We start from the raw sequence: 25,098 nt of genomic DNA on the forward strand, positions 1-25,098 counted from the left end.
CACATAACCAGTCACGCTGACCTACTCTTTATTGGTAATTAAGTTTATACCAGGGATAGATTACCAAAATGTGTTCCTTGCTCAAGGTTTTTATAATCAAGGAGAAATAAAGCTGCAGATTATCCACATATAAACAGATATGGATTTCTTTTTCATTTTTGATCTGATTTAACATTTTAAAATACAACATATATTAAACAGTTGCTTCACGAAATCCTAGCAAATATCAAAAGAGATGTTCGTGACTCCAGAGCAGACCAAAAATATCAGAAAAGATCAGGGAAACTGTCATTTCAAAACTGCCTTAGAAGAAAAGACACATGCAAAGGAATGTAGGTATTTCTGGGGCAGATAAAACAGCCACAGAAGCAGAACTCCCAATCTCAGCTTGGTTGTCCATGGCCCTGGGAGCTGTGCCCAGCTGTGTGGCAAAATGAAATAATAGCTCTGCCATACGTTACCCTCCCCGACTCCTGCACCAGTTTCTACCTCAGTACTAATTACTGTTGTAAACAAATTTAAATTGTTTTTGATTTCTTGTTTTTAAATTCCAGATTAATACGTAGGTAAAAACAATTAGGTTATGTTGTTTGCATTTGTTAGGTAAAGTTCAAGTTGTAGTTGAGCCCTTCACCCAGGAGGTGCCGCATACCCGGTGCCTGTTAGGTGAGAGCTTATTCACCCTCCTTCCTCTCCCCACTTGAATTTAACCGTGCTTTTCTCTTGAATGGGCACGTATTTATTCATCTACTGGCTTCATATTAGTACTGAGGTTACTGAATACTAGCTTTTCTATTTTAAAGACTGTCAAATTTTCCTTCTGTTTTCGGGCATGTGTGGGGTGGGGACAGGGCTATGGGAAGGAAGAAGTTTAAGGAGGAAGAAAGAAATGTGGAAGAGAAAAAGACCTGCTAGAGTTTTCTTATTTAACTTATTTTTTTCTTCAACATTGGATCATTAACTGGTGTCTGAATTTTTCTCTGTGTGTGGAAACTTTTATGATGAAAGGATTTGAATTCAGCTTTTAAATTAGAGTTTTTCCTGGACCACAACCCTGGCAAAGATAAAATATTTAACATGAAGAGAGCCTTTTTGGTGATGGCCCCTTGTGAAGCCAGAATACCCATTCTCATGACATGTGTTGCTTGTTTCCGCTAAGAAGGTGAAAGGCATGCTACTTTTAGTGACTTGATTCCTAAGCTCTCCAGAGACAGAAATGGCTCTTGGGCTGCATTCTACACTTTACTGGAGAAGTCCCCAAGTTCTAACCGAGTGCTTGCAGAAGCACGGGCATACACATTTGCATTTGTTGTTGACAACTGTCAGCTCTGACCTCCTGTTCCTCACAACCTCTGTCTAAATGGAGTTTGTAATCCTCCTTCCCACCCACCCTCTTCCCTCCCTGGGGCAAGAATGTTGACTCCTGCTCTCTGTCACCTGTCAGAATCCATCTTCCTGTCAGTGGCTTATATGGACAAGTCAGTCCACTGTCACGTGACCACAGGCTGCTAAAAACAGCTCCAAGCGCCCACTCTGAACCAGGGCCTGAAGCAATGTCTTCCACCGAGAGAAGCATAAAGGACACTTGATCACACAGTCTTTGGAATTATTTCCAGGAAACACCTACAGAAGCCATCCGGAGCACTCTTTCCCTGGCAGTGGACTCAGGACGGCCAGGAGATGAGCGCATCTTTGAATTACAAGTCTTTTTCCAAAGAGCAACAGACTATGGATAACTTGGAGAAACAACTCATCTGTCCCATCTGCCTAGAGATGTTCACAAAACCTGTGGTCATTCTCCCTTGTCAGCATAACCTGTGTAGGAAATGTGCCAGTGATATTTTCCAGGTAGGTATGTTTGGGATGGGGGGAGTAGAAAAGAGTCCCTCTTCTTCAAGTCAAGTGCTTAAGATTGAGGTGAATGCCTTTAGAAAACTTTATAAAGCGGCACTCATTTTCAAGAAAACCAAATTTCTTTCAACGATTTTCTTTGTGCTTTGCTAGCAAGATCCTCCCCACTTCTAAATCTAGTTTTATTTTAATACTAAGAATCACATTTGTTTAAAAAAAAAAAAAAACATTCAAACCATTGAATCTGTTTCAAAATGAATTACTGTCCAAGACATTAATATGGAGTTTCTGGCTGGAATTTTTGGTTATGAAAATGTTGGCTAGAAAACACCTTACACTGACAATGGATGACTGTGGAGAAGGCTTGGCCCTGTGTTTCAGAACGACTTGACGGAAAGGCCCTGAGGGATTATCTTATGACAAGGTTAAAGTAGAGGTTCATGTTGTTTGTAGTAACAGAGAGTGAAAATAAATCTCAGAAAAGCTACCTGTAGCATTACTCAATCACTCTTTCCTTGCTTGGCAAGAACAGGCCTCTAACCCGTACTTGCCCACAAGAGGAGGCACCACTGTGGCCTCGGGGGGCCGATTCCGCTGCCCATCTTGTAGACATGAAGTGGTTTTGGACAGACATGGGGTATATGGACTTCAGAGGAACCTGCTCGTGGAAAATATCATTGACATCTACAAGCAGGAGTCCACAAGGTAAGTCTCCCTGCGTGAAAACCCATGCTAAGCTTATCTTTGTTTGTTTGTTAGTTTTAATGAATTACTACACTGAGTGATTATTTGCCAGTCATGGTCTAATTGTTTTATAGGAAAATGTTTTTCCAAGTCAGTGCTTCCCAGTGGGACTGAGAGTTGCTCATGAGAGGAGGGAAGCAAGCTGGTACCCATGCTTTTGGGCCAATTTGAGAGTGAAGTGACACATTAGTTCTAATCCATGATCCCCGATGGTGATGCTGAAAGAGGCATAATGCTGCCCCTCCTCCCTTAAAGACTAGCATTAAACACACTTTAGTTATTTTTGCAGTTCACAGGTCCTTGGTAGCTCTAGATCCTACAAAGCAGAAAAATTCTAGTATACAACTTAACAGAAATGGCATAAGCCAAAATAGTGAAGTTCCTAGTTCAGAGAGTTTTACCTTAAAATTGTCTGGATAGAAATAATAAAAGCAAATCCCCCTAACATAATTTGTTACCATACTGACTCTATGGGAAGTTGCAAATCAAAGCATAGGCCTGGCCTTTAGGAACTTAGGCAGAGACATGGGAGAAAAAAAAAAAAAAACAACAAAATCCAGAGTTCAGTTTATGTTTCCTTATTCCCTTGGATTGTATTTACAGCATATACTCTTAGCTTTCACCAATGGACTGATTGATATGCTGTATATATATATATACATACACATATATATCCACTCATATAAAAAAAATAAAGAAGGCTTCTCAATCATGGAACCACATTGGCTATAGAATTCGTTTCCTAGAGACGAAGTTTATTCCTAGAAGGCACGGTGTAAAGAGCCCTTTATCAATTATGTACAGGTCAGTCCAGTCCACAAAGCTTGCAGGCACATTGAGATCATCTAGAAATGGCCTCATTGTGATTCTATTAGGGAACATGTATTTGTGGAACATCTGCAGGGCTTTAAGAGGCTTGCACTCTTGGAAGGAAAGCTGTTCTATAAATCTAACATAATTATTGTAATTATTATGGCTATTAGTTTCTGCTTAAGATCCAAAACTAAATTAGATAGTACCAGGATATAGATGGGTTTGGGAAAGAAAAAGAATTGCTGATGGCATATTGCAGAGATTGTGGCCAGCTGTTCCCCTGGTTTTCAAAGTCTCTTAGCAAGAAGGAAAGTACCTTTGTTGTTGCTGTCACTTTCCAGACCTTATCTCATTATATTTCATGACTTTAAAATAAAAATACACCCACTATCTCTTTAAAAACATAACCAGCCAATTAATAACCAAGCAGTTCTTAAGGGAATTTATATAACAACTGTTTCAGTCTTTGTACAGTGCCTTGCACAGAATAGTTGCTCTGGAAGTGCCAGCTGATTAAGCAACATCACAAATATTCTTACATGTTCTATTTATTGCAATAATTTTATGTTTTGCTATTTGCCACAGAGGGAACTTGAAATGTGAAAAAATAACAATACTTGTTATGAAATCCAGAGAAGAGGAGATGTTGAAATTTGTAGCATTAGTAAAATTACAAGACACATTTTTACCTTCACTAAGTCTGCTTGTTGCAGCGGCCAAATATAGTCCCCAGGTGCTGGGAAGCAAATTGCATAAAAGCAATGAACCAAATTTCCAACAGTAAAGCACTTAGTTGGGTGGACTGGGGATGTTTTGTGATTTTTAAATTCTTCTTATCCTGTTATTTCTTGAGCTTGAGACTTGCCTCTGAGACATTTTGACTTGCTAGCAAAACCAAGTTGCCCAGAGGGCTTAGCCACATGTCTGGGCATAAACCCAGTTGTTGTCTGAAGGCTGACAATCTTATCAGACCAGGACCCTGAGCCTAGGTGTATATTAGAAGACCCTGGAGTAACCTTGGATATTCAGAGTGAGAAGAGCCCAACTCTGGTCATTGGAGGCAGCAGCAAAAATGGGAGAGGGTGAAGTACAGGGCAACTCTGACCTCCTGCAGAAAGGTTAGAGACAGTAAGTCTCCACAAAACCATTGGCTTTCTCATCCTTTACCAAGTACCTGGTGGCCCTGGCTTTCCCATGCCTTCTCCAGCTGGGTGATGTTATGTTAGAGCACAGAGAACAAAAGTATGGCAAATTCCCTTTCATCTCCTCACTCATTAGTTTAACAAGTATTTACTGAGGCCCCCCTCATCCCCCCCAGTGACAGGCACTGTTCTGGGTACTGGAGAATCAGCAAGACAAGAAGGCACATCATGGCCCTGCCCTCAGGATGCTCTCACTCTAAGGAAGGAAACAGACAAATCTGAGAGGAGGAGGATTTTCTCAGCTGTGGAGTTCACTTGCTTTATTTGAGTTCCAAGCATATGGTCAAGTCAGAAGGTCATAGACTTCATGGAAAGCATATTGCTACAAGACCTGATGGAAATCTCTTTTGTAAAAATCAGATTCCAAAGTCTTGAAACTGGAAGTCCATTCAATTTCTTTATCAGATCCAGAGCTTCTCTCCACCTTTTGCCCAAGGTTGCCCAACCAATCTCAAGTACTTGACTTCTACCTAGTGGTTCAGAGAGGTACCTCAGCACCTTTTCTGACACCACAGCTACATCAGTATCAATGGTGTCCAAACATTTTTATTCACCCTTCACAGTAGGAAGTACATTCTATATTGTGATCCAATGATCATTTACATACATGGATGGATATATAAATATTTATGTAGACATTTATGCATACTTTTGCTACTCTATTTAATGTTGATTTTGACAATCCTGGTCATGGCCCCCTAAATTGATTTCATAGCCCATAATAATTGATTTCATGGTCCATAAAAACCAGGAGTTTAAAAATAATGATCTCTATAGCAATAAAAAAAATTTAGTCCCAAATTTAAGATGCTTCTAAATAACAATATGTTTGGGAATAATAGGAAAGCTTTTGGATTTGAGTTCTTCAAATCCTTCTGAAAACTATTTAGATAGGATGTATCAGAATTCCTGGAGGCTGGACCTCCTGCTCACACACAGCTACCTCCGGCCCCCACCCAGATCAATCATGAGAAGATTCAAGGTCCTGCTAGTTACTCCAATCCTCATTCCTTCGGGTAGAAAAAGTGTTTTCTGGGTCAGAGGCTGGAGGAGTGGGATAGAGCTCCTCCACAAAGCCAGCGCAAACTTGAGATTTCTTCTTGGCAACTTCCCCTTCTTTGGTCCTAACGGGAAGGTGTCTCTTGAGAAACTCCTGAGCGTGTGGACACAGCGCTTGGAGTTCACTCCTAACTGCTTACTGGGGCCCAGGGTTTGACTTTCAAGAATCTCCCTAGGGGATTCCCCAAACCATAAATAACTCGAAAAATCGGCCGTGGTGGAATCTGGCAGGTGCTATAAATCAGGGTCTCCATACCCCTAGGGTCCTACCCCCAGCAGGTGTTAGAGATTTGCCAGCATGCTGCTGCCAAACCCGTCAGTCAGCTGAATTTGGTGGGCTCTGAGGACCCACACGGGCCTCCGGGAGTCTTCTGGAATAGAGTTGGCAAGGCCCATCTCCAGTCCCTGCGCTGCCTCTAAGGCGAGCCACAGACTTTCATCTGCCTACCTCCTCCCAGGCCAGAAAAGAAGTCGGACCAGCCGGTGTGCGAGGAGCACGAGGAGGAGCGCATCAACATCTACTGTCTGAACTGCGAGGTGCCCACCTGCTCTCTGTGCAAGGTGTTCGGGGCGCACAAGGACTGCCAGGTGGCTCCCCTCACTCACGTGTTCCAGAGGCAGAAGGTAAGAGCCCCCCAGCCCCCACGCAGCACCTTCCGAGCGCCAGCGTGCCCGGCTCCTTGCCGGGGAAGAAGGCTGCCCCAACCAAGGCCGCAGGACGGTGGGGCGCGCTGGGGGGCCTGCGGGGAGGGGCGCTGCGCGTGACCACTGGCCGGACGTCCCCGAGGGCGGCAGAGGTGCAGAGGTTCAGGAAGGCTACAGGAGAGGGTTACTGTTTTGTCCCCTCTGGAGGTCGCTGAAGACGAATAGTGTTAGGGAACCCACCCTGAGCTCAAACTGCTCAAGATTATTTGAAGTTTAGATTATGGGAAGAAAAGATAGCTCTGTACTCCCGTCGAGGACTGCTTTTCTTTATTCACCAATGAAAGGTCCCTTTTGCCCTCCTCAAGGCCTTTCCTGCCCCGCTCCTAATGAGGCAGCCTTGCAGTGACGTGTAGCTACAGAACGACTTCAAACCGTTGCCTTCCGCTACCCCTGTCAACCAGGCCAGTTGCTAAAGGGCCCCTTCCGAGTACCTGCCTTCCTGTCACCTCAGGGCCTCAGCCACAGCCCCTCCCTCTGACCAAGGCCGTGTCCCGGTACACACCGTGCTACCCCGGTTTCGTTCTCAAGCAGGTCAGAGCTGACCCATTTGGGGCAGAGGAAAGTGGGGTTGGCTGTTCAGTTGACGTGGCTGCTTCCGGCACTGAGGAGTTGATCAGCTCTACCTCCCAGCTGCTTTGAGTTAGAATCATCCATTCTGGGTCCCGTCAGTGTTTCACAGTGAAGATCATGAGTTAGAATCATCCATTCTGCTGCCCGTCAGTGTTTCACGATGAAGATCAGAGTGGGGATCACATTTGGAAGTTAAACTGTTGAGCAAAACCAGTTACAACTAGTAACTGTTGAGCAAAACCAGTTACAACTAGTAACTACCAGCTTCCGAAGAAATAGGATTTTGCAAGTTATTTATAACATTTATTTCTCAATTCGCTTAATCATTTATCCCCCCTTCTCCTCTCCCCAAAGTCATGTTAGGTAGCACCTGTTTCACACTGCTTCCCTCAGAGCCCTGGAGATTTATGAGAGATGGACAGAAGGACAGAACAGTGGACTGTTCTTCCCACCTCTTGGGTGGCCAAAGCAGTTTCATTTTTACTTATAGATTTCATATTAACTTCCATTTGAAGAAGATTTTCTGCAGCTTTAAAATGTTTTACAGTTACTGTTTTGGCACAACCTTCTTTCTTTAAATGTGAAATAATTAAAGTCCCAATTGATATGTTTTGCCCAACATCGTAAAGAAGTTTGGGGCACAGTTAGGAAAAGCTCCGAGGCCTCTGAAGTCCCCATTGAAAAGCCAGCATTGGAAACAGGGTAAATATGAACAATAGCAAATCTTCTCAGGCAAAAAGAAAAAAATTTCAAAGTTGACATTTCCCCCTAGAACCAGTTGAATGTTCTATTTATATGAGTCTGTAATGACTTAGTCTAGTGTGTATTTCTGTATGTATCTATTATATACTTAGCATAGTAGGCCCTTGATAATCATATGTTGAATAAATGAATATTTGCTATATACATTGCCCAAGTGAAACTGATCTTGAGCAACACTAAGCGAAGAATTATTATTTTGGGTTCATAAAGTCATATATTGGACTCCATTACACTTATTAAACAATACTTTAAAATTCTTTAGCTTGAACGAACATGCTATTCTCAATGGCCTATAATTCATTGTTCTTAATTTTTTTAACAGTGTCTCCATTAATAATGTGAAAACTATAAATCTCTTCCCCCACGAATGAGTTCATATACAAAAGTCTGCTTGCAATAATGGAAGGTTCATAAGTCTCCTAAGCCCCCCCCCCCCCAGCACTCCTTAGGGGTTTCATGGACCCTAGATTAAGAACACATAAGGATAATACTATGACTAGTCTACAAACAGTGGTGACTAGGAAATCCCTAGATCTTGTGTCCTTCTTTTCTCTTTGTTAGTCTGAGCTCAGCAATGGCATCGCGGTCCTCGTAGGAAGCAATGATCGAGTCCAGGGAGTGATCAGTGAGCTGGAAGACACCTGTAAAATTATTGAGGTAAGTCAAGGGACTCCCAGTGGGTCTCAGCCAAGCCTGCAGCTCCTGGGAGTCTGTGGCTTCTGCAGTGCCACACTAAACACCCCATTCCAACATTTCATTCTTTCCTTATAGAATGGCCTACTTCTCACTATGTGTCTGAGAGATTCACCTACTGGTATGGAAAGAGAAGTTATGACATGAGCCAATGAGGCTGATTTTACCATAATCACTAGGGTTGGCACTGCATATATTATTCTTTCTTGATCACCTCAAGGATTGGCTGCAAGAAAAATCAATTCCCAGTCATGGACATAAGCATGGTTGCTATTATAACACACTTGCTTGGTGGAACTTTGAATTGTCCTGTGCTCTAACAGTAGCCATGCAAAGGCACCATCAGGAGGAGAGAGGTCTGCCTGAGTATAGTTAGAGAATGGCTCAGTATCTGGGAGCTCATGGAGGCCAGAAATCTAGCTTGTTCATCTCTATCTGCCTTCTGCTTGGCCCAATGCCCAGCACACAATAAATACTCAATAAAAACTTGGCAGATGAATGGATGAATGGCTGGCTGTGCAGCCCATGTTTGAACTTGGCATGTAAGAAATAGAGCAAATCCACTTATCCCTCAAGATCCAGTAAACTGTAATTAGAGAAGGACAAGTGTGGAAGCCTAAAGAGGTTTAGCTATGTGGCAGGTCTCTTTTCGAAATTGAAGGTTCAGCTGGGCATGGTGGCTCATGCCTATCGTCCCAAGCTGTGGGAGGCCAAGGCAGGTGGATCACCTGTGCTCAGAGGTTCAAGACCAGCATGGGCCAGAGTGAGAGCCAGAGTGAGACCCTGTCTCTACCAAAAATTGCTGGGCATTCTGGCAGGCGTCTGTAATCCCAGCTACTTGGGAGGTTTAGGCTAGAGAATCACTTAAACCCAGGGACCCAGGGGTTGGCGGAGGTTGCTGTAAGCTATGATTCCATGGTACTCTACTGAAGGACACAAAGTGAGACTCTGTCTCCATAAAAAATAAAATAAAATAAAATAAAATTTAAAAAGAAAAGCAAAATTTAAAAAACAAAAAACAAAAAAATTTTAAAAAAGGAATTGAAGGTTCATAGACTAGTTGTGCTGCATGGGGCACGGGGAGGGGGTGTGTGCAAGACACCTGCATTCAAGTCGAGGTCCCTGGCTCTCGAGGCAGAGAGGTCTGTTACTGTCTCCCTGCTATAAGCTGTGGGATCATTTGTTATTTTCGGAGGACCTCAGTGCAGAAGGTGGAGGTACTATCCTGCTCAGTCTACTATCTGCTCAGTGGCACACCATTCTCATTGCTGCATGCGAGGCTTCTCTTGTGACAACTTATTTCCTTTTATCCCCATTTCTCACTCCTCCTCCCCATAGATAACTACTCTGACACGTTTGATGTTCTATCTGTATTCTTAAAAATGTGTCTTGTTTTATATGTACGTCTTCTAATTTTATAAATGGCTTTGTGTTGTATTTATCATTCTGCTTCTTACTATTGTTTTAAACTAAATGTTATGTTTTTAAGACCCACTCAGGTTGCTGCAAGGACATTTGTAGCAAGTCCCTCAGTTTTCTCCTTTGTAAAAATAGGGTAATCTTAGTACCTACTTTATAGAGTTCCTGTGAGGAACTGAGTAAACAAGCAGAAGCTAAGTGCTTACCATAGTGCATGGCATATAGTGAGTATCTGATAAATACTATTTGTATTACTTTATCATTAGAAAGGCAAATTCTGTTAAAAACCAAAGGCCATTTTCTAAATGATGACTTCAAGAGATTAGATCATTATTTCATTTCAGATTTACACATCATTAAAATCAATTTCCTTTCTTCTTCATATTCATATTCCTGAAAATATCTATGAGTAGTCTGGGATCCATTTGTAGAGGGAAAGTTTTCTCTTGGTAAAAATATTCAGAAGTGGAAAATATAAACTTTTGTTTGTACTTATTTACAGTAAAGGACAAATACAATGCAATCATTGGGCTATGAATCAGCACTCCTGTGTGGTACCACGTTGAGTCTTGAGTGTATAAATAGGAGCTTGTGGCTTATGGGTGAATGAGGTAATGTCAGGACCTTATCAGAGATGTCTGCTGGAAGAAAGAGGCTTTCTGTCTGGGACAGACCGCAAAATGCACACAGGAGAAAAGCCCTGTGAGTCACATTTGGGCCTTGAGCATATGTAAATGACTCGGGCTCCGTTTAGCCGGCTTCAGAAGACACAAAAGGGGTGAGAGTGACCTGACAATACGTTTTCTTCATAGAAACTGGTCAGGGGCACAATAGGAAGTGCTGTTTTCATTCACTGAGAACAAGACAAGAAGAAACAAGTTTGATGTTAATTCAGCAGAAGGGATTAGTGCAGACAGCACGAAGAACTTTCTGCATGGGATCATTCTCCCCTTCTTACCAATAACTGCATTCATCAGCATGAGACACTTTTGTAAGTGTGTTTACAAGTTACTAGAGGAGGGTGTATGATCACTCCCTTCAGAGCTTTTAAGATGAGGCTGCAAATTGGTGAGAATTTTAAAAGTGTCCATCCCTTTTCTGTTTATTTTACTTCTGGGATCTTACCTTAAGGAAATAAGCTGAAAAAGCAAAGCAAGTGTCTGCACACACGTATGCATGCTGTACGGGACGTAAGCTTTCTTATGCGACAGTACGGAGAGTATACCGTGCACCAACAACAGACCAGGAATATGAGGGCAGTCCCTTAAGATTATAATACAGTACTTTACTGTACCTTGTCTCTGTTTAGATATGTTTAGATAACAACTTGTGTCTTACAATTGCTCACCAGTACAGAAACATACTGTACAGGCTAGGAGCAATAAGCTAGAATCCAGTCTGGGTATGTTGTGAGTTCTCTCTGGTTTTGTGTAAGTACACACTATTTTGTTCCCATAAGAATGAAATCACTTGATGGTGCATTTGTCGGGACATATCCCCACTGTTAAGTGATGCATGGCGGTGCATATTCATATACGACCTCTTATACATTCGTGGGGGGAACCAGGAGAGGAAAACACAAAAAGGTTAAGGGGGGCAGCGCCTGTGGCTCAAAGGAGTAGGGTGCAGGCCCCATATGCTGGAGGTGGAGGTTCAAACCTAGCTGTGGCCAAAAACTGCAAAAAAAAAAAAAAGGTTAAGGGCAGTGAATAGTGGGACCACAGGTGATTCAATTCCTTCCTTATCTATTTCTGTATTTCATATTTCCATTAAGTCTGAAATTCTTAATAAGCAGTAAAATAAAGAATGAATGAATGAAGTAGTTCATCTGAAGATGTAGGGATTGCCTCAAATCCCCACAGAGTTCTTTAATTTTATGATTCCTGTTTGATACAATATCCTCTTGGTGAAGAGTCCCGGAGGACAGGGCCCCAAATGGCCATCCTGTGCACCTGTAATGGCTGAAGTGATCTCCCACCGAGCTGGGTCCATATCAGTGGGCACAACCCCACTTCTTGCCAGCCTGTAATGCAGGAAAGCAAGGAGCGATCCAGACCTTTGGTTTTGAGAGAAACGGTCCCACCTTGCAGAGTAGGTGAATTCTGTAATTCCGGACACAGCTCCTGCGTCTCCTTTTCTACCCAGGGCTGTTGTTTTCCTTTCTGGTTTTGCTCACCACCTGCCTGGAAACATTTACTGAGAAGCCTTGAGTGGTTCGCAGCCAAGAGGTGGGGAGCTGTTGTTAAAGGATTCTCTTTTCTGATTGGCAAAGGCCTCCTCAGGGATGAGAAATGGAGCAGCCCCTGGGGTGGGCACTGTCCTTCCATAATTACCTCACCTCCCCGCCTGGGGCCCAATGCCTCCTGCCCTTTGACAGAAGTGCCCAGTCCTTGCACATGTCTAATTTTGTCCCTAACCATGCAGTGTCTTGCAGGGCTGGCCTGGGGAAGCACCTGGACAAGGACCAGCCCTGGAGCATTGCTGAGCTTTGGGAAAATCACATCACAGATTCCTTGTTATCCTTTAAAATTAATGTATGCAGTTGAGGAAAATTTACAGTGATAATTAAGGAGGCTTTGAGAATGACTATTAGTCACAAAAGGGCTGTCTGAGTTGTGTCAAAAAGGCAGTGCTGTTTTCATCCTGTGCTGTGGGTTGATGGTGGATAAAGGAGCTGTGAGATTTTTTCGCTCTGCGATTTTTTCGCTGTGCTGGTTGATGGTGGCTCAGCCTAAGACATCCCTTGAGCTCTGGATTGCAGGTTAGCAGGGGCTTCTAGGCTGTTCTGGATGATCCCAGCATGGTCTGAAGCTTCGCTTGCTTTCCAGGCCTGGAGATGTTTTGGAACAGGGACTGGGTAAGGGGGCTGGGTGTAGGAATGGGGAAGTCCACTCAGGAGCCCTCTGCTTCTAGAAAAATGTGCTTGACTTTTATTTTTCTTCTCTAGAAAACATAACCTTTCTCTTATAGTCTTACCAATGGAACTTATCCTGTCATCGGGTACCCAATGGAGCAGGCCCTCAAAACGGCAGGCTGGCCAGCCTAGAAATAACCTCGTTTTGTATGAATGACTGTCTAGAAGAAACTGCTGTAAACTGAATAACAAATATTTGATATTGAACATTTCTAATATCTGCACTACTTGAATAAAATATTCTGATGATTTTAGAGTGAGAACAAAGTCCATGTATTTTCAAAACAGTAATTTTTACCCCAAACAGCTTTTTTTCATCTCTGAGACATTGCCCATACGGTTACAAATATGGAGTGGAACCTTTGTAAGTTGAGCACCCAAGGGACTTTGACAAATTGGTCCACACATGGAGGTGGTCAGTATAAAGAACTAGGCCCACTGTACTGACATGGACATGTGGTGCATATCTGGTCCATGAATATTAGGTCAGCTTCAGGAGGAGGTCAGTATAGGGAGATGGTCAGTTGTGGAGGTTCTATTGCATTAGAATCATTTTAAGGCAGTGCTTTTAAGGCTGTATACCATATGCTTAAAATAATAGACTTCAGAGTTTGAATTTTAGCTCTGCCACTTATGACAGGATGTTGGGCAAGTTGCTTAGGGTTCTTGTTCCTCAGCTTCTTCCGCTTTCCTGTCGGATGCTGATACCTTCTGCACAGAGTTATTGGGATGACTAAATTGGGGTAAGAGGCATATGCCGGGGGCTTCGTAAATGTCATCTCATGTCAGCCTGAGAGTCATCTTGGAAAGTGCATGCTAATTCTGATGATGTGATTGGTGGAACCACTGGACCATCTTTTAAATGGTGTCATGAGAAGACAGCCAGGGTTCTGGTTGATTGTGATGACAGGGCTGAGCAGCAATCTCAGAAGGAAACATTGAGAAGGAATGGTCTTAGAGGTTTAGTGGTAACTAGAAATGTTAGTGACCAAGGGAGACCCAGCCTCTCCTGGGTAACACGCTGACTAGGAGCAGCAGACCCAAGTGGAATAAACACCTGCTCAGCTTGCCACGTGGCTCCCACTGGATGACGGGGCACAGATCAGAGCCCACCTGGCCCTCAGCCCTCATAGGGTTTACTGGAGGAGATCCTAAATGATCTGGACTATCCCCGAAAACAATGAATGTCAAGAACCCCAAGATTAAGCATTAAAAGTCCCGTAAATTAAGACATAATTATTTTTTTTATGTGGAGTAGCAACACGATATAGTAGAAAAGAGCCAGAATTATGGAGGCACGAGACCCACAGCCACTGAATGAAGTTGTTCGCTCAGCCCTACACAAAGTTGCCAGCCTGGGAGCCTGAAGGAGGGTTGTTTTTTCTAATTTATCTTTCCCTTTTCTAGGGACATCCTAGCCTGGACTCAAGGGATTTCTCTAAGTGCCTGTAACTGGAGCTTTATGAATGAAAGGCTGGACTTGATTTTCTTGGAAGGAACTTCTTTTAATACAGTTCTTCAGTATTATTAATGTCCTGGCTACATTTTCTCCCCCTTCTTTTGGGGAATAGTGGAAAGAAACCCTATTTGGCTTACCAAAGAAATTTTTGAAGTTCTGCATTTCTAGAATAGAAATGAAGCTGCCTCCAAACAAGTGTGTCTTAACGAATGTTAGAGGAATGTGACAGAGATATGAATGAGCCTGGGGGAGCCACAGTTGCTCAGTGACAAGTGGCAGGACTAAGAGCTTATCTTCAGTTCTATTTTGGTCACAGAGCCAGGCTCCTTACATGGTAGGATCAGTGGTCATAGTTGCCATAGGTTTTTCCTGTTGTTGTTCTGATAACATATGCCCAAGCAAGCACTGACATTTCAGGGCTAGGGCACCTAATACCACATATATGTCTTTGTGCTGTAGATGATGCTCTGAAACTTGCTAGGAACGAGCGAGGCCTGTCATAGCTTGAAGACTGTCTGAAATATCTCCATGTTCACCTAAAGTCATAGCGTCTTGGAACTGTAGAGGTAGAAGGGACCTTAGCAATTATTCAATCCAATCCCTCATTGTACAGATTAAAACAAACTACTATCTTGAGGTTAAATGGTTTCCCTAAAGTTGTACAGCTATATTTTGCTGGGGTTTTTTGTTAAAGCATTTAATGAAGCAGAGGCTTTATAGTATCTACTTAAATGCCTACTTCTTTGGAACAGAGCAAAACAGAAGCGTTTGAGTGATGTCTGGATATTTCTGGTCATAGTTTATTCATTTACCCAACAGTGCACTGAGTGTCATATTCTGTACACATAATGTTGGGGGAACAGTAATGAACTAAACATAAAAAAGGTTTTATTCTAGCAGAGGAGTTATATAATAAACAGATTGAATAGCAAGATCATTTCAGAGACTAATAAGGGTCTGGGAGAAAAATGAATCCATCAAAACCTAGTCATTAAAAATGGAGGTATGATGGTACTTGGCCGTGACAGGCCAGTTATTCTTTTAGTAAATTTATGGTCATTCCCCCCCACCCCCCGCCAAAGCTTCAATTTATAGCTGCATATCTTGTTTTTCTTATTACTACTAAAATATCAAGGTGGCTAAAAATTGGAGTCTGCCAATTTTACCATTGCTATAAAGGCAACAGTTAAATGATAGCTTTAGATAAAAGTTTAAAGTCCCTACTAACTTCTAGGGAGACAGCCACATGACAACTTGATTTCTTTCTTTCATCCAGATACTTTGGTATTGGTTAGAAACAAATATTCCACCAATCATCATCTCACCGTTGTGATATGGGCCGGAGAATCTTCACTTTATAAAATCGCCCCTTTTGGCATATTGCAAATGTACTGGGTTCTCTTTAGAAATGAGATGAACTTTATTTTCACTAAATTATTACAGACAATTTGATTTGGTCCTAAGAGACCAATAAATATAGCTGTCATGACAGACCCAGGAGAAAGGTTATGCTGTAGCCAGAGGCTTTGCATGAGAATATGCTTGGTGACCAATATATGGTGCATTTATGATGGAGGTGACTTCACTCGCTAAGCACAGTCATGCAGGTGCCACAGGCATGCACAGAGGACGTGGGAACCACAGACATCAAAAGGAAGAAAAAGGAGAATGTTTGAAAAGATAAACTTGAAATTTCAAAAAGTATATATTTTGATTCAATTCCTATTCAGAGAAATAGGGGAAGAGAGGAGAGCAGGTTTACACCCCTGGAATTAGGCTTAAAGATGCATACCTTTTTAGTCAAATAAATGAAAAAGTATGCTAAAAGCATGGAGAAATCTTTGAGCTTAGGAAGGTTTTGTGGGAAGAGATGAAGGTGGTTGCTATCATGCTTTTGCAGGTAACAACTGTCCTTTAAAGTGTGTTATCAGCAGATATTTTCACACTTTTTTCCATTCTGCTGAAAGTGTTGCAGGCTTGAATTTACAAAGGCACAGTAGGTACTGAAATTCAGAGTAGCTAGGAGAACTTTTTTTTCCACCTGCTCCCCAGTCAGCTTGCAGGGCAAACTTTTTTCTACTTGCTCCCCAGTCAGCTTGCTGGGCAAACTGATACAGAGACGTTTGTTACTCTCTGACCTTCACAGCTCTGTGATGGTCTTGAACCCAAGAAAGATTGAAGAGCAACTAAATTGATCTCTCTTGTGTTGGATTCACCTCAGAGAGTATGAAAAAATAGATTTTCAATTTCATGGAGCATTTCACATTTGAATTTGACATTAGGTTCACCTAAACATCCTAAGTTAATTTTTTAAAAGTTGGTAAGTCCCAGTTGCATAAATTTCCAAGGGAGAACCATGTGTTTTTTCCATTTCAGAAACAGATTTGTCTAACTCTTGCTGCATTGTACATAGAATTATATTAAAAGTAAATTAAACAAGAGAAATTTTTCTGTTAAGAATTAGAAAATATAAAAATGTTACCTTTTATATTACCATTTTTATGATAATTTTATGTTTATCATTCTCTCAAACAATGAAAAATCATGGCAGGTTTGTCAATGTTATAATCCTGTTACATAGTAAGTATTTAGTGGATTTCGTTGAAGGAAGGAACTAATTAATATAATTCTGAAACAATTTGAGGTTTCTTGCCTTTAAAAAGTCTATTTTCATCGCTTCTTGGCCTTTTGGCTAAGATCAAGTGTAAAAAGTCTATTTTCAACATAGTAAATTTGTTACAAGGCATGTATTCAATTTAAAAGCACTTCATATAAATTTTTTTCAGGTTACTTATGAGTAGGGGCCCAGTGGAGAGAATAGCAATGAGCTGGGAGTTCAAAGTCCTCCATTCTAAGCCAGACATCAATATTAAATGATAGAATGGCCTTGGGAAAGTGACAGCTCTGCTGGATTGCAGTTTCCACATGACTGAGTGATTAATTGAGAGTCTAATAGTCCATGCAACTTCAAAATTTCACAACTGAGTAGTTCAAATGAAGGAATTGGGACCTAAATTTAATAAACACTGATACGGTACCTACTATGTCCAGGTAATATTATGAATGCTTTATGAAGTTTGTAGTGATATAATAATTGTAATCACACATAGACCATGCATGGGGTAGCATTTCCAACACTATAAAGTATAAGCAAATAAGAGTTCTTATTAAAATAATAGCAATTTTCCTAAAATTTTACATAGTACAAGTCATTAAGAAACCAGAATAGAAATAAAATATTACTCAGAACTGAAAACAATATAGCAATGAAAACAGCTATTTCATTCTACACCACTAAATAAAATATGTATGGCTGCAATAAGTGATCTAATCTTTATTTGACTTGAGAGACTACACTAGGGTACATATAACTTCATTATCAGTCTCATGGCAAATGATTTGGCTGTCATAAACTTGAATGTTCTCACACATATTAAATCATGTAGAAGAAAGATTTTGTGAAGACATTCTACCAGTATTACATCGTAATATGATATTTTTTATTAAAGTTTTAAGTGCACACTTCGTTTTAGGTCGTATGCTCATAGTTGTCCGTAAAGCTTCTAAATACCACAGAGGCATATTTTATGTACACAGTGATCACATGATTACCTGTAAACTTAGAACAGAAGGAAATGCAGTGAAATAAAATTTGATTGGAAAGCTACCTAACAGGCTTCAGTTCCCAGGCCTGGTTGCAGTAGTCGAAACCTCAAACTGAAGGGCTGGAAAGGCCACGTCTTGTTATGCTGTGCAGATTCTTGTCTTGTTATTTTGACAACTCCTGCCAGGACTCTAAGCATTTTTGTCCCATCCCCCAACTCATTATTTCTACTACTTGTCCTTTAATGCCAAATTCAGACACCACCTTCAAGTCCCCCCCAACCTGCGTGGAGGGGTGGACCAAGGTCCCATCTCCATGCTTCTGAAAATCTCTAACATATTTCTGTTATTCACTCTTCTGTATTGAATGACATTATTGGCCCATAGCCCTTGTCATGTAGTGAACTATGAGCTCCTTGAGAACAGGAACTGTGTTTCATTCATTTTCAGATCCCCAGAGTCTTGCAATACCATATGACATAAATAATATGCTTAAGAAATGTTTGTTAAGTGGATGAGTGGATGGGTGAATAACAGCAGCTGTTATTATAGTTTGTACCCCTGGATTTCCTTTATGCATTATAATTTGGTCAGAAGCTGTAGTGAGAATTGACTGTGTTCCAAGGGAATCAGTGGAGTGAGAGATGTATTTATTTTGCATTTATGAAGTGTGTTGATCAACAATTTGGTTTAGTTCATTCTTTTTTCCTTCTTTAATCTGAGAATAGTAGAGAAATTTGGGGGAAATGAAATATAATTTTAAAAAATCAATTCAGTAGATATTCAGGGAACATCTTCTATCCAAGATGCTATGAAGTCTAACAAATTAAGTTCTTACCACCATGCCCTTACATTGGCAGCACTGTATAAACAGCTCAGTAAGGTTTCATAACCTTGGTATAGCTGTGTCTCACAGCTGTGTTTGCATTGATGTGTGATGGATGGTGACTTGCTGAGTGGCATTCATTATTGCTGTTTATGATTTTGTATGCCATCACAAGAATGTCAGAACTTGAACTAGAGCAATGAACAAACATTAAATTTCTTGACAAACTTGGCAGGAGTGGGAGTGAAATAAGGGACATATTAGTCCAAATTTTGGTGGATAATACCTTGAAGAAAATGGCAATGTACAAATGCACTAAATGTTTTTCCTAGGGGAGAGAAAACATCACTGATGAAGAGAGACCAAGGTGGCCAGTAACAAGTAGAATGGATGAAAACATTGCAAAAATATGTTGAATTGTGTGTCAAAATCATCGGCTGACTGTGAGAAGCATAGCAGACCAAGTAAACATCAATAGAGAAACAGTTAGGAAAATCTTTTTTTTTTTTTCTTGAGACAGAGTCTCATTATGTTATCCTCATTAGAGCACTGTGGTATCACAGCTCACAGCAACCTCAAACTCTTGGGCTTAAGCTATTGATTCTCTTGCCTCAGCCTCCCAAGTATCTGGGACTACAGGTGCCCACAACAATGCCCAGCTATTTTTTGGTTGTAGTTGTCATTGTTTGGCAGGCCTGGGCTGGGTTCGAACCTGCCAGCTCCATTGTATGTGGGGTGCCCTAGCCACTGAGCTACAGATGCTGAGTCAGTTAGGAAAATCTTTACTGAAACTTTTTGCCAAAAACTCATAGCCCTTTCATCACATCAATGCACCAACTCACATGGCACTGTCTGTGAGGGAGTTCTTAGCCAGGAAACAAATAACTGTATTGGAACGTACTCCCGGCACATCTGATCTGGCCCCCAGTGACTTCTTACCCTAAAGGAAATATTCAAAGAAAGATATTTTGATGACATCCAGGATATTAAAGTTAATAGATGACAGTTTTGAAGACCATTTCAAAAAAAGAGTCCAAAATTGGGGTGGCACCTGTGGCTCAGTGAGTAGGGTGCTGGCCCCATATACTGAGGGTGGCGGGTTTGAACCTGGCCCCAGCCAAACTGCAACAAAAAAAATCTGGGCGTTGTCGTGGGTGCCTGTAGTCCCAGCTACTCAGGAGGCTGAGGCAAGAGAATCGCCTAAGCCCAGGAGTTGGAGGTTGCTGTGAACTGTGACGCCACCCTACTCAGGGTGATAAAGTGAGACTCTGTCTCTACAAAAAAAAAAAAAAAAAGAATCCAAAATTGCTTTGAAGGGTGGATTAGGCACTGGCATTGGTACATATCTTCCCAAGGGAGTACTTCAAAGGTGACCATAGTGATATAATGAGTGATAGCAATGTGACTATAGTGATAGCAATGAGTTAAAAAGCACTTTTTCTAGGATGAGTTTGCAAACTTAACTGTCAGCCCTTGTATGTCTCCTACAAGGAGGTTTTAGTTTAGATATTTAAGAAAGTCACATAAATGAAAAAACAAGACACATGATATCAAAGAGATCAATGTTTACGAAAATTGAGAGAACATGTGATAAAGGTCACAGAGATGAAGAGGTAAATTTGCTGGGTTCCTAAAAAGCCCCCACTAGGCAGGAGAGCTGGATTGGGCTGTTGGCTCACAGCTTTCTCTCAGCTATAAAGGTTCTGGTCCAGAGAAGGCCAAGTCCAAGGAGACTGCTACACACACACACACACACAGACACACACACAAACCTTATTAGAGCTTGAAAAAAACAAAAAGACCAATGGCTCGTGAACTGGAAAATTAATTATGAGTTAAACATAGGCTCAGAGTAAGGGGAGCTGAGTGGCCCTGTAGATGCTTCAGACACACAGCACAAAGGTGCAAGCCAGATTTCCAATACAGCCGTTCTCTCCAAGTACAAAGGCCAGATCCAGTATTTCCCCTTTTAAAGAAAGTGTTGGATAAATAAAGGATCTGGTGGAAACAGGCATATGCCATAAATGATAACTGTCACAGGATTTCAGAAGCTTAAAAGGTGACATTCAGTCATGAGGATCAAGGGAAGCTTTATAGGAGAAGAGGAGGTCCAGCAAAGTCATTGAGATTACTTAGAATTTGCAACTATGACTTGGGGGAGAACGTTGTACACTGGGGGGAACAGCAGGAGCGAAGCAAGTGGTTCACTTTTGCTGGAATACAGGGCTTGCAGTGGAGAGTAAGTAGAATGTTAGGAAGGAAGGCTGGAGCTAGATCATGGAGGGTCTTGAAGGCCCCCTTCGAAGTTTAAATGTTACTTTTTGTGTAGTGGGGAGTCATAACAGAAAGAACATGATTAGGACTGTACTCCAAGAAAATTAATTTGATTGCAGTACGTGAGTTGGCTTGGAGGGTAATCCAAGATTCAGAGTCAGAGGTCCTTGGGAAACTATGGAATCTACATGGAAGGGCTGAAACGAGGATAGTATTGGTGCAGGTGGAGGAGAGACTGGAGGCACATTCCAGAAAGTAAAGTGTGTTTTCCTTACACACACACTCTCCAAAGTAAAATGCAACCTATAACCTATATGATCCAAATACAATATAAAAGAAAATCTGTCCTCATTTTTATGAAATTCTCCATTTATGTAGACAATCGCAAAGTCATTGATCCATTTAGCCAATTTGATTGATTTTTGGATCGCCTGGCTATCAGCTTTCTTAAAAACTGGGATTTTCAAAGCACCAGCACAGTGGATAACCATAGTTAGAGTAACAGCTTAAGGGAAAAGAAAATGAATATCCTACGAAAAGTAAATGTTCTTCTCTCCCAAAATGTCTGGGTGATTTCTCCAAATAGACTTTCTTCCGAATGCTTTCTAACATTCGCCAATCCAACTGACAGGAATGTTGCAGAAAACAGAAGCAGGAGCTGTGTGAGAAGTTTGATTACCTATATGGCATTCTGGAGGAGAGGAAGAATGAAATGACCCAAGTCATCACACGAACACAGGAGGAGAAACTGGAACATGTCCGTGCTCTTATCAAGAAGTATTCTGATCATTTGGAGAATGTGACGAAGTTGGTGGAGTCAGGAATCCAATTCATGGATGAACCAGAAATGGCGGTGTTTCTGCAGGTAGGTCTCTTTCTGGCACCAAGGAAACAACCCAAAAGGTAGGTGGAAAATTATTTATCACATCCTCATTATTTTATATACATTTCATTATTTAAAATCTATTTTGCCAACTAAAACATAAACCTCCTATGCACTTGTATCTCCATCTATTTTAACAATTCAATAAATATTTCTGGCATGGCATAAATGTAAGAGGGTTCAGATATAAAACAGCGGTTATTTGTGTTAGAAAACTTAGAAACTAAGCTATGAGATTCTCAGAGTCAGCAAAAGAAATGATTGCCTCACCACCGTCTTCGATGCAGAGAATTTAAGTAAGCCTATTTTTTTTGCTTTCACAGAATGCCAAAACCCTGTTACAAAAGTAAGTCATTTTTATTTTATGGAAAAATGCATATTTTCACTTTTACCCAAGGCTCTTGAATTTTAAATAGTGACCAAAAGTGGCAACTTGTCTTTGTTGCAGAATCTCTGAAGCATCAAAGGCATTTCAGATGGAGAAAATAGAACATGGCTATGAGAACATGAACCACTTCACAGTCAACCTCAATAGAGAAGAAAAAATAATACGTGAAATTGATTTTTACAGAGGTTTGTTATTCTTGACCATTTGGCCAAAGTTGCAGGTGTGTGAGAGCTGTAAAAGAGTGAGGTGGGAGGAAAAGGGGGGATTCAGAATCACCTCCGGAATTGATGTCGACAACTTTACAAGAATCTTAATCCAATGTGAAGCTCTGTTTCATAATAGGATTATGTAATGTGTTGACAGCATGTGTTTAGTTTTGCATATTATAGTGCCTGTTTGGATGCCATTATCGGGCATTTGACTCTGGGTAGTCAAACACTTAATTGATGGTGATGATGATACATCTCAACCTCAGCCTTCCACAAACTGTTAGTTACTATGATATAATGTGTGGTCAGGAGCAAGGTTAAGGATGAGATAAAAATAAAACACAGATGACATCTAGGCTAGATATTATAGCACATCCACTTAAGCAAACTTTAGAAGACAGGAATAACACAAGTCAAGAGTAAGTCACAGTCTGGAAATAAAGCTGGGTCTATGTGACCACATGTAGTCCACGGGCTAGAAAAGCATTCCTACCCTTTGGCCCAGAAATCCCAGTTCTGGAAATTTATCCTGATGAAGTAATTGAAAAGAGGAAAATAATCTTGGAGCTAGGCAAAACTTGGTTCACCTCAACTTATCCTAGCCCATCTAGGTGAACACACCGCTCAGCTAGACCATAAATAACGCAGAGAGGCTGTGCCAAATGTTCACTGATGTTGTTTTAGGGGTAAATCTTTGGGATGGATTTTTTTTTAAAGTATTACTTACTTAATATATTTAACCTTAATGTTGCCTGAGAGAATATTAAGATCTGTGGGTTTGGGAAAGAGTCAGGGCATTAATTGTGGCAAAGCTTAGTCTTCACTGTACAAAGGAAGGAAGAAATTAAAATGGGACCAGAGTTGTATGTTTCCTGAGTTATGGAAGAGTTGCCTTTCCATTTAATTTGACAGAGATAACTAAGTGGCAGTCACAGCCGTCCCAGTGCTTACAGATGTGGCAGGCTGAAAATGTGATCAAGCTTTGTGTGTGAGGGGGTGAGGTAGATGGTGCTCTGTGGGGGGAAGACTTTGTCCTGAGAAGGAGAGTGGGAGGACGGGGACAGTCTCTTGTTCTGTCCACCCTTCACTAGCAGCGCAAAGCCCCAGCACAACACGCACGGACCATTGTACAGGGTCTGTTGGGAGGGACTGCCCTAGCCTGACCTTAAGCTGGCCGTTAACTGTTTCCATGACTGTGCTGGTAGTTCTACCATTTAAATGATGCCTTACCTTACCAGAAGAGGAAGAGGAAGAAGAAGAAGGAGGAGAAGGAGAAAGAGAAGAAGGAGAGGAGGAAGGGGAAGTAGAAGTGGAAGAGGTAGAGAATGGTCCAACAGTGGCTCCAGGAGAAGATGCAAGTCTGGGGAGAGCCTTGGAGCCCTCTCAGCTGTCCTCGGAGCTGCAGGCTGCCACGGGGGCACTTCCAGCTTCCTCTCCAGAGCCACCTCCAGCCCTGCCACCTGCTGCAGACGCCCCAGTGACGCAGGTAACCAATCCCGAGTCCTTCCTACAGGACACATGGGTGTACGCCTTGCTGAACGACCTAAAGAATGTATTTGTTTTACCTTAAGAAAAAGGTAACTATATGTTAGACATGTGTGTGGGGCAGACAAAAGAGTTCAGATCAGTCACAATGTCAAGGAGAAAGGTCTTCCAGGTGATTCAGGAAGTTTATTGTTGTTCTATCTGGTTGACAAGACTTAATTGACCGCAGTACAATTTTCCCATCAATCGTACTCTCAAATCTGAGGCAATCGTAGTCTGGAAATTTGTGTGTGCATATGTGAGTGTGTGTGTGGGTTTAACATGTTAATTCACAGAGAGCCAGCACCATGAGGATTCTCTGCTCTTTGTTACTTAGTGAATACAAATATGGGGTGTAAGGTGAGAGATGGCACAGGATACAGTGTCAGAAATAGAAGTGACTAGATGTTTAGAACTTTAGATTTTGTATAGACAGTAGAAGAAGGAGAGCCATTACCCTGGCTTATGTCCCTTTTGCCGACCCTGAAATACAACAAGCAATGAAGCCTGGTTTTCTATGTATTTGATGAGGTTGTGTGTTGACAGAATTGTTAAAAACATATCAGGAAATCAGCTCAACCCAGCTTGACTTTATGCTGTTAGATGTCACTGTCCAGTTCTCGAGCCTTCATGCTAACTCTGTGACACTTCGGCAGGCAGGATCTCCACCTATTGTATTTGTGGGCAATGCAGACTCAGCAAAGAGAAACCCTGGTTTTGTGCCTGCTTTCAGAGTGGATTGAAACCATCTACAGAACCAAAAATCCAGAGGGGAGACTCAGAGATGGAATTGTATTTCTATGCTCTGTTTCCACAGGAAACCAGGCTAACATGCTATTTATAGTTATAGTTCTTAGAATCTTGAAATTCTGGGAATACCCATTGCACTGAAATTGAAAGAGGTATAGTAGCTAAATGAGGGTGGGATTTGATCAGTGAGATTAATTTGGGGGACCCACACAAAATGCCCACAAATTAATTCTGGTCAGTACTTGGGCTTTGCTCCCAGGTTTTCTATTTCATAAGCAACTTTGACTTGAAGCTGCCACCCAGTGAAAGACATATCCAGAGGCCAGACCCAGGGCCACAGCTGTCAGCTCTACCCTCAGCACTTCCCGAGGGTGGGATAAAGTAAAACAGGCACTAAGTCAGGCCCTGCAGACAGAGAGCTCAGGGTTCAAAGCTGAAGGAACTAAAATC

At 41.6% G+C, this 25,098-nt stretch overlaps 1 protein-coding gene across 4 annotated transcripts in view; it reads left to right on the forward strand.

Moving 5' to 3' along the window:
* The first annotated feature begins 1,305 nt into the window (after positions 1-1,305).
* Positions 1,306-25,098, forward strand: part of TRIM55 (tripartite motif containing 55) — a 43,736-nt gene continuing 19,943 nt past the window's right edge. For 3 of the 4 annotated variants that reach the window (XM_003797237.3, XM_003797235.3, XM_003797236.2), the window contains exons 1-8: positions 1,306-1,848; positions 2,384-2,556; positions 6,128-6,293; positions 8,268-8,363; positions 21,526-21,759; positions 22,101-22,123; positions 22,226-22,350; positions 23,613-23,860. In XM_003797237.3, the coding sequence (XP_003797285.1) occupies positions 1,681-1,848; positions 2,384-2,556; positions 6,128-6,293; positions 8,268-8,363; positions 21,526-21,759; positions 22,101-22,123; positions 22,226-22,350; positions 23,613-23,860 (1,233 nt within the window). In that variant the 5' untranslated portion in view covers positions 1,306-1,680. The remainder of the gene's footprint in view (positions 1,849-2,383; positions 2,557-6,127; positions 6,294-8,267; positions 8,364-21,525; positions 21,760-22,100; positions 22,124-22,225; positions 22,351-23,612; positions 23,861-25,098) is intronic. The other variant, XM_012809811.2, reaches the window with a different exon arrangement.

The sequence above is a fragment of the Otolemur garnettii genome, unplaced genomic scaffold (genome assembly GCF_000181295.1).
Source record: "Otolemur garnettii isolate 467f Iridium unplaced genomic scaffold, OtoGar3 scaffold00113, whole genome shotgun sequence".
NCBI lineage: Eukaryota > Metazoa > Chordata > Mammalia > Primates > Galagidae > Otolemur > Otolemur garnettii.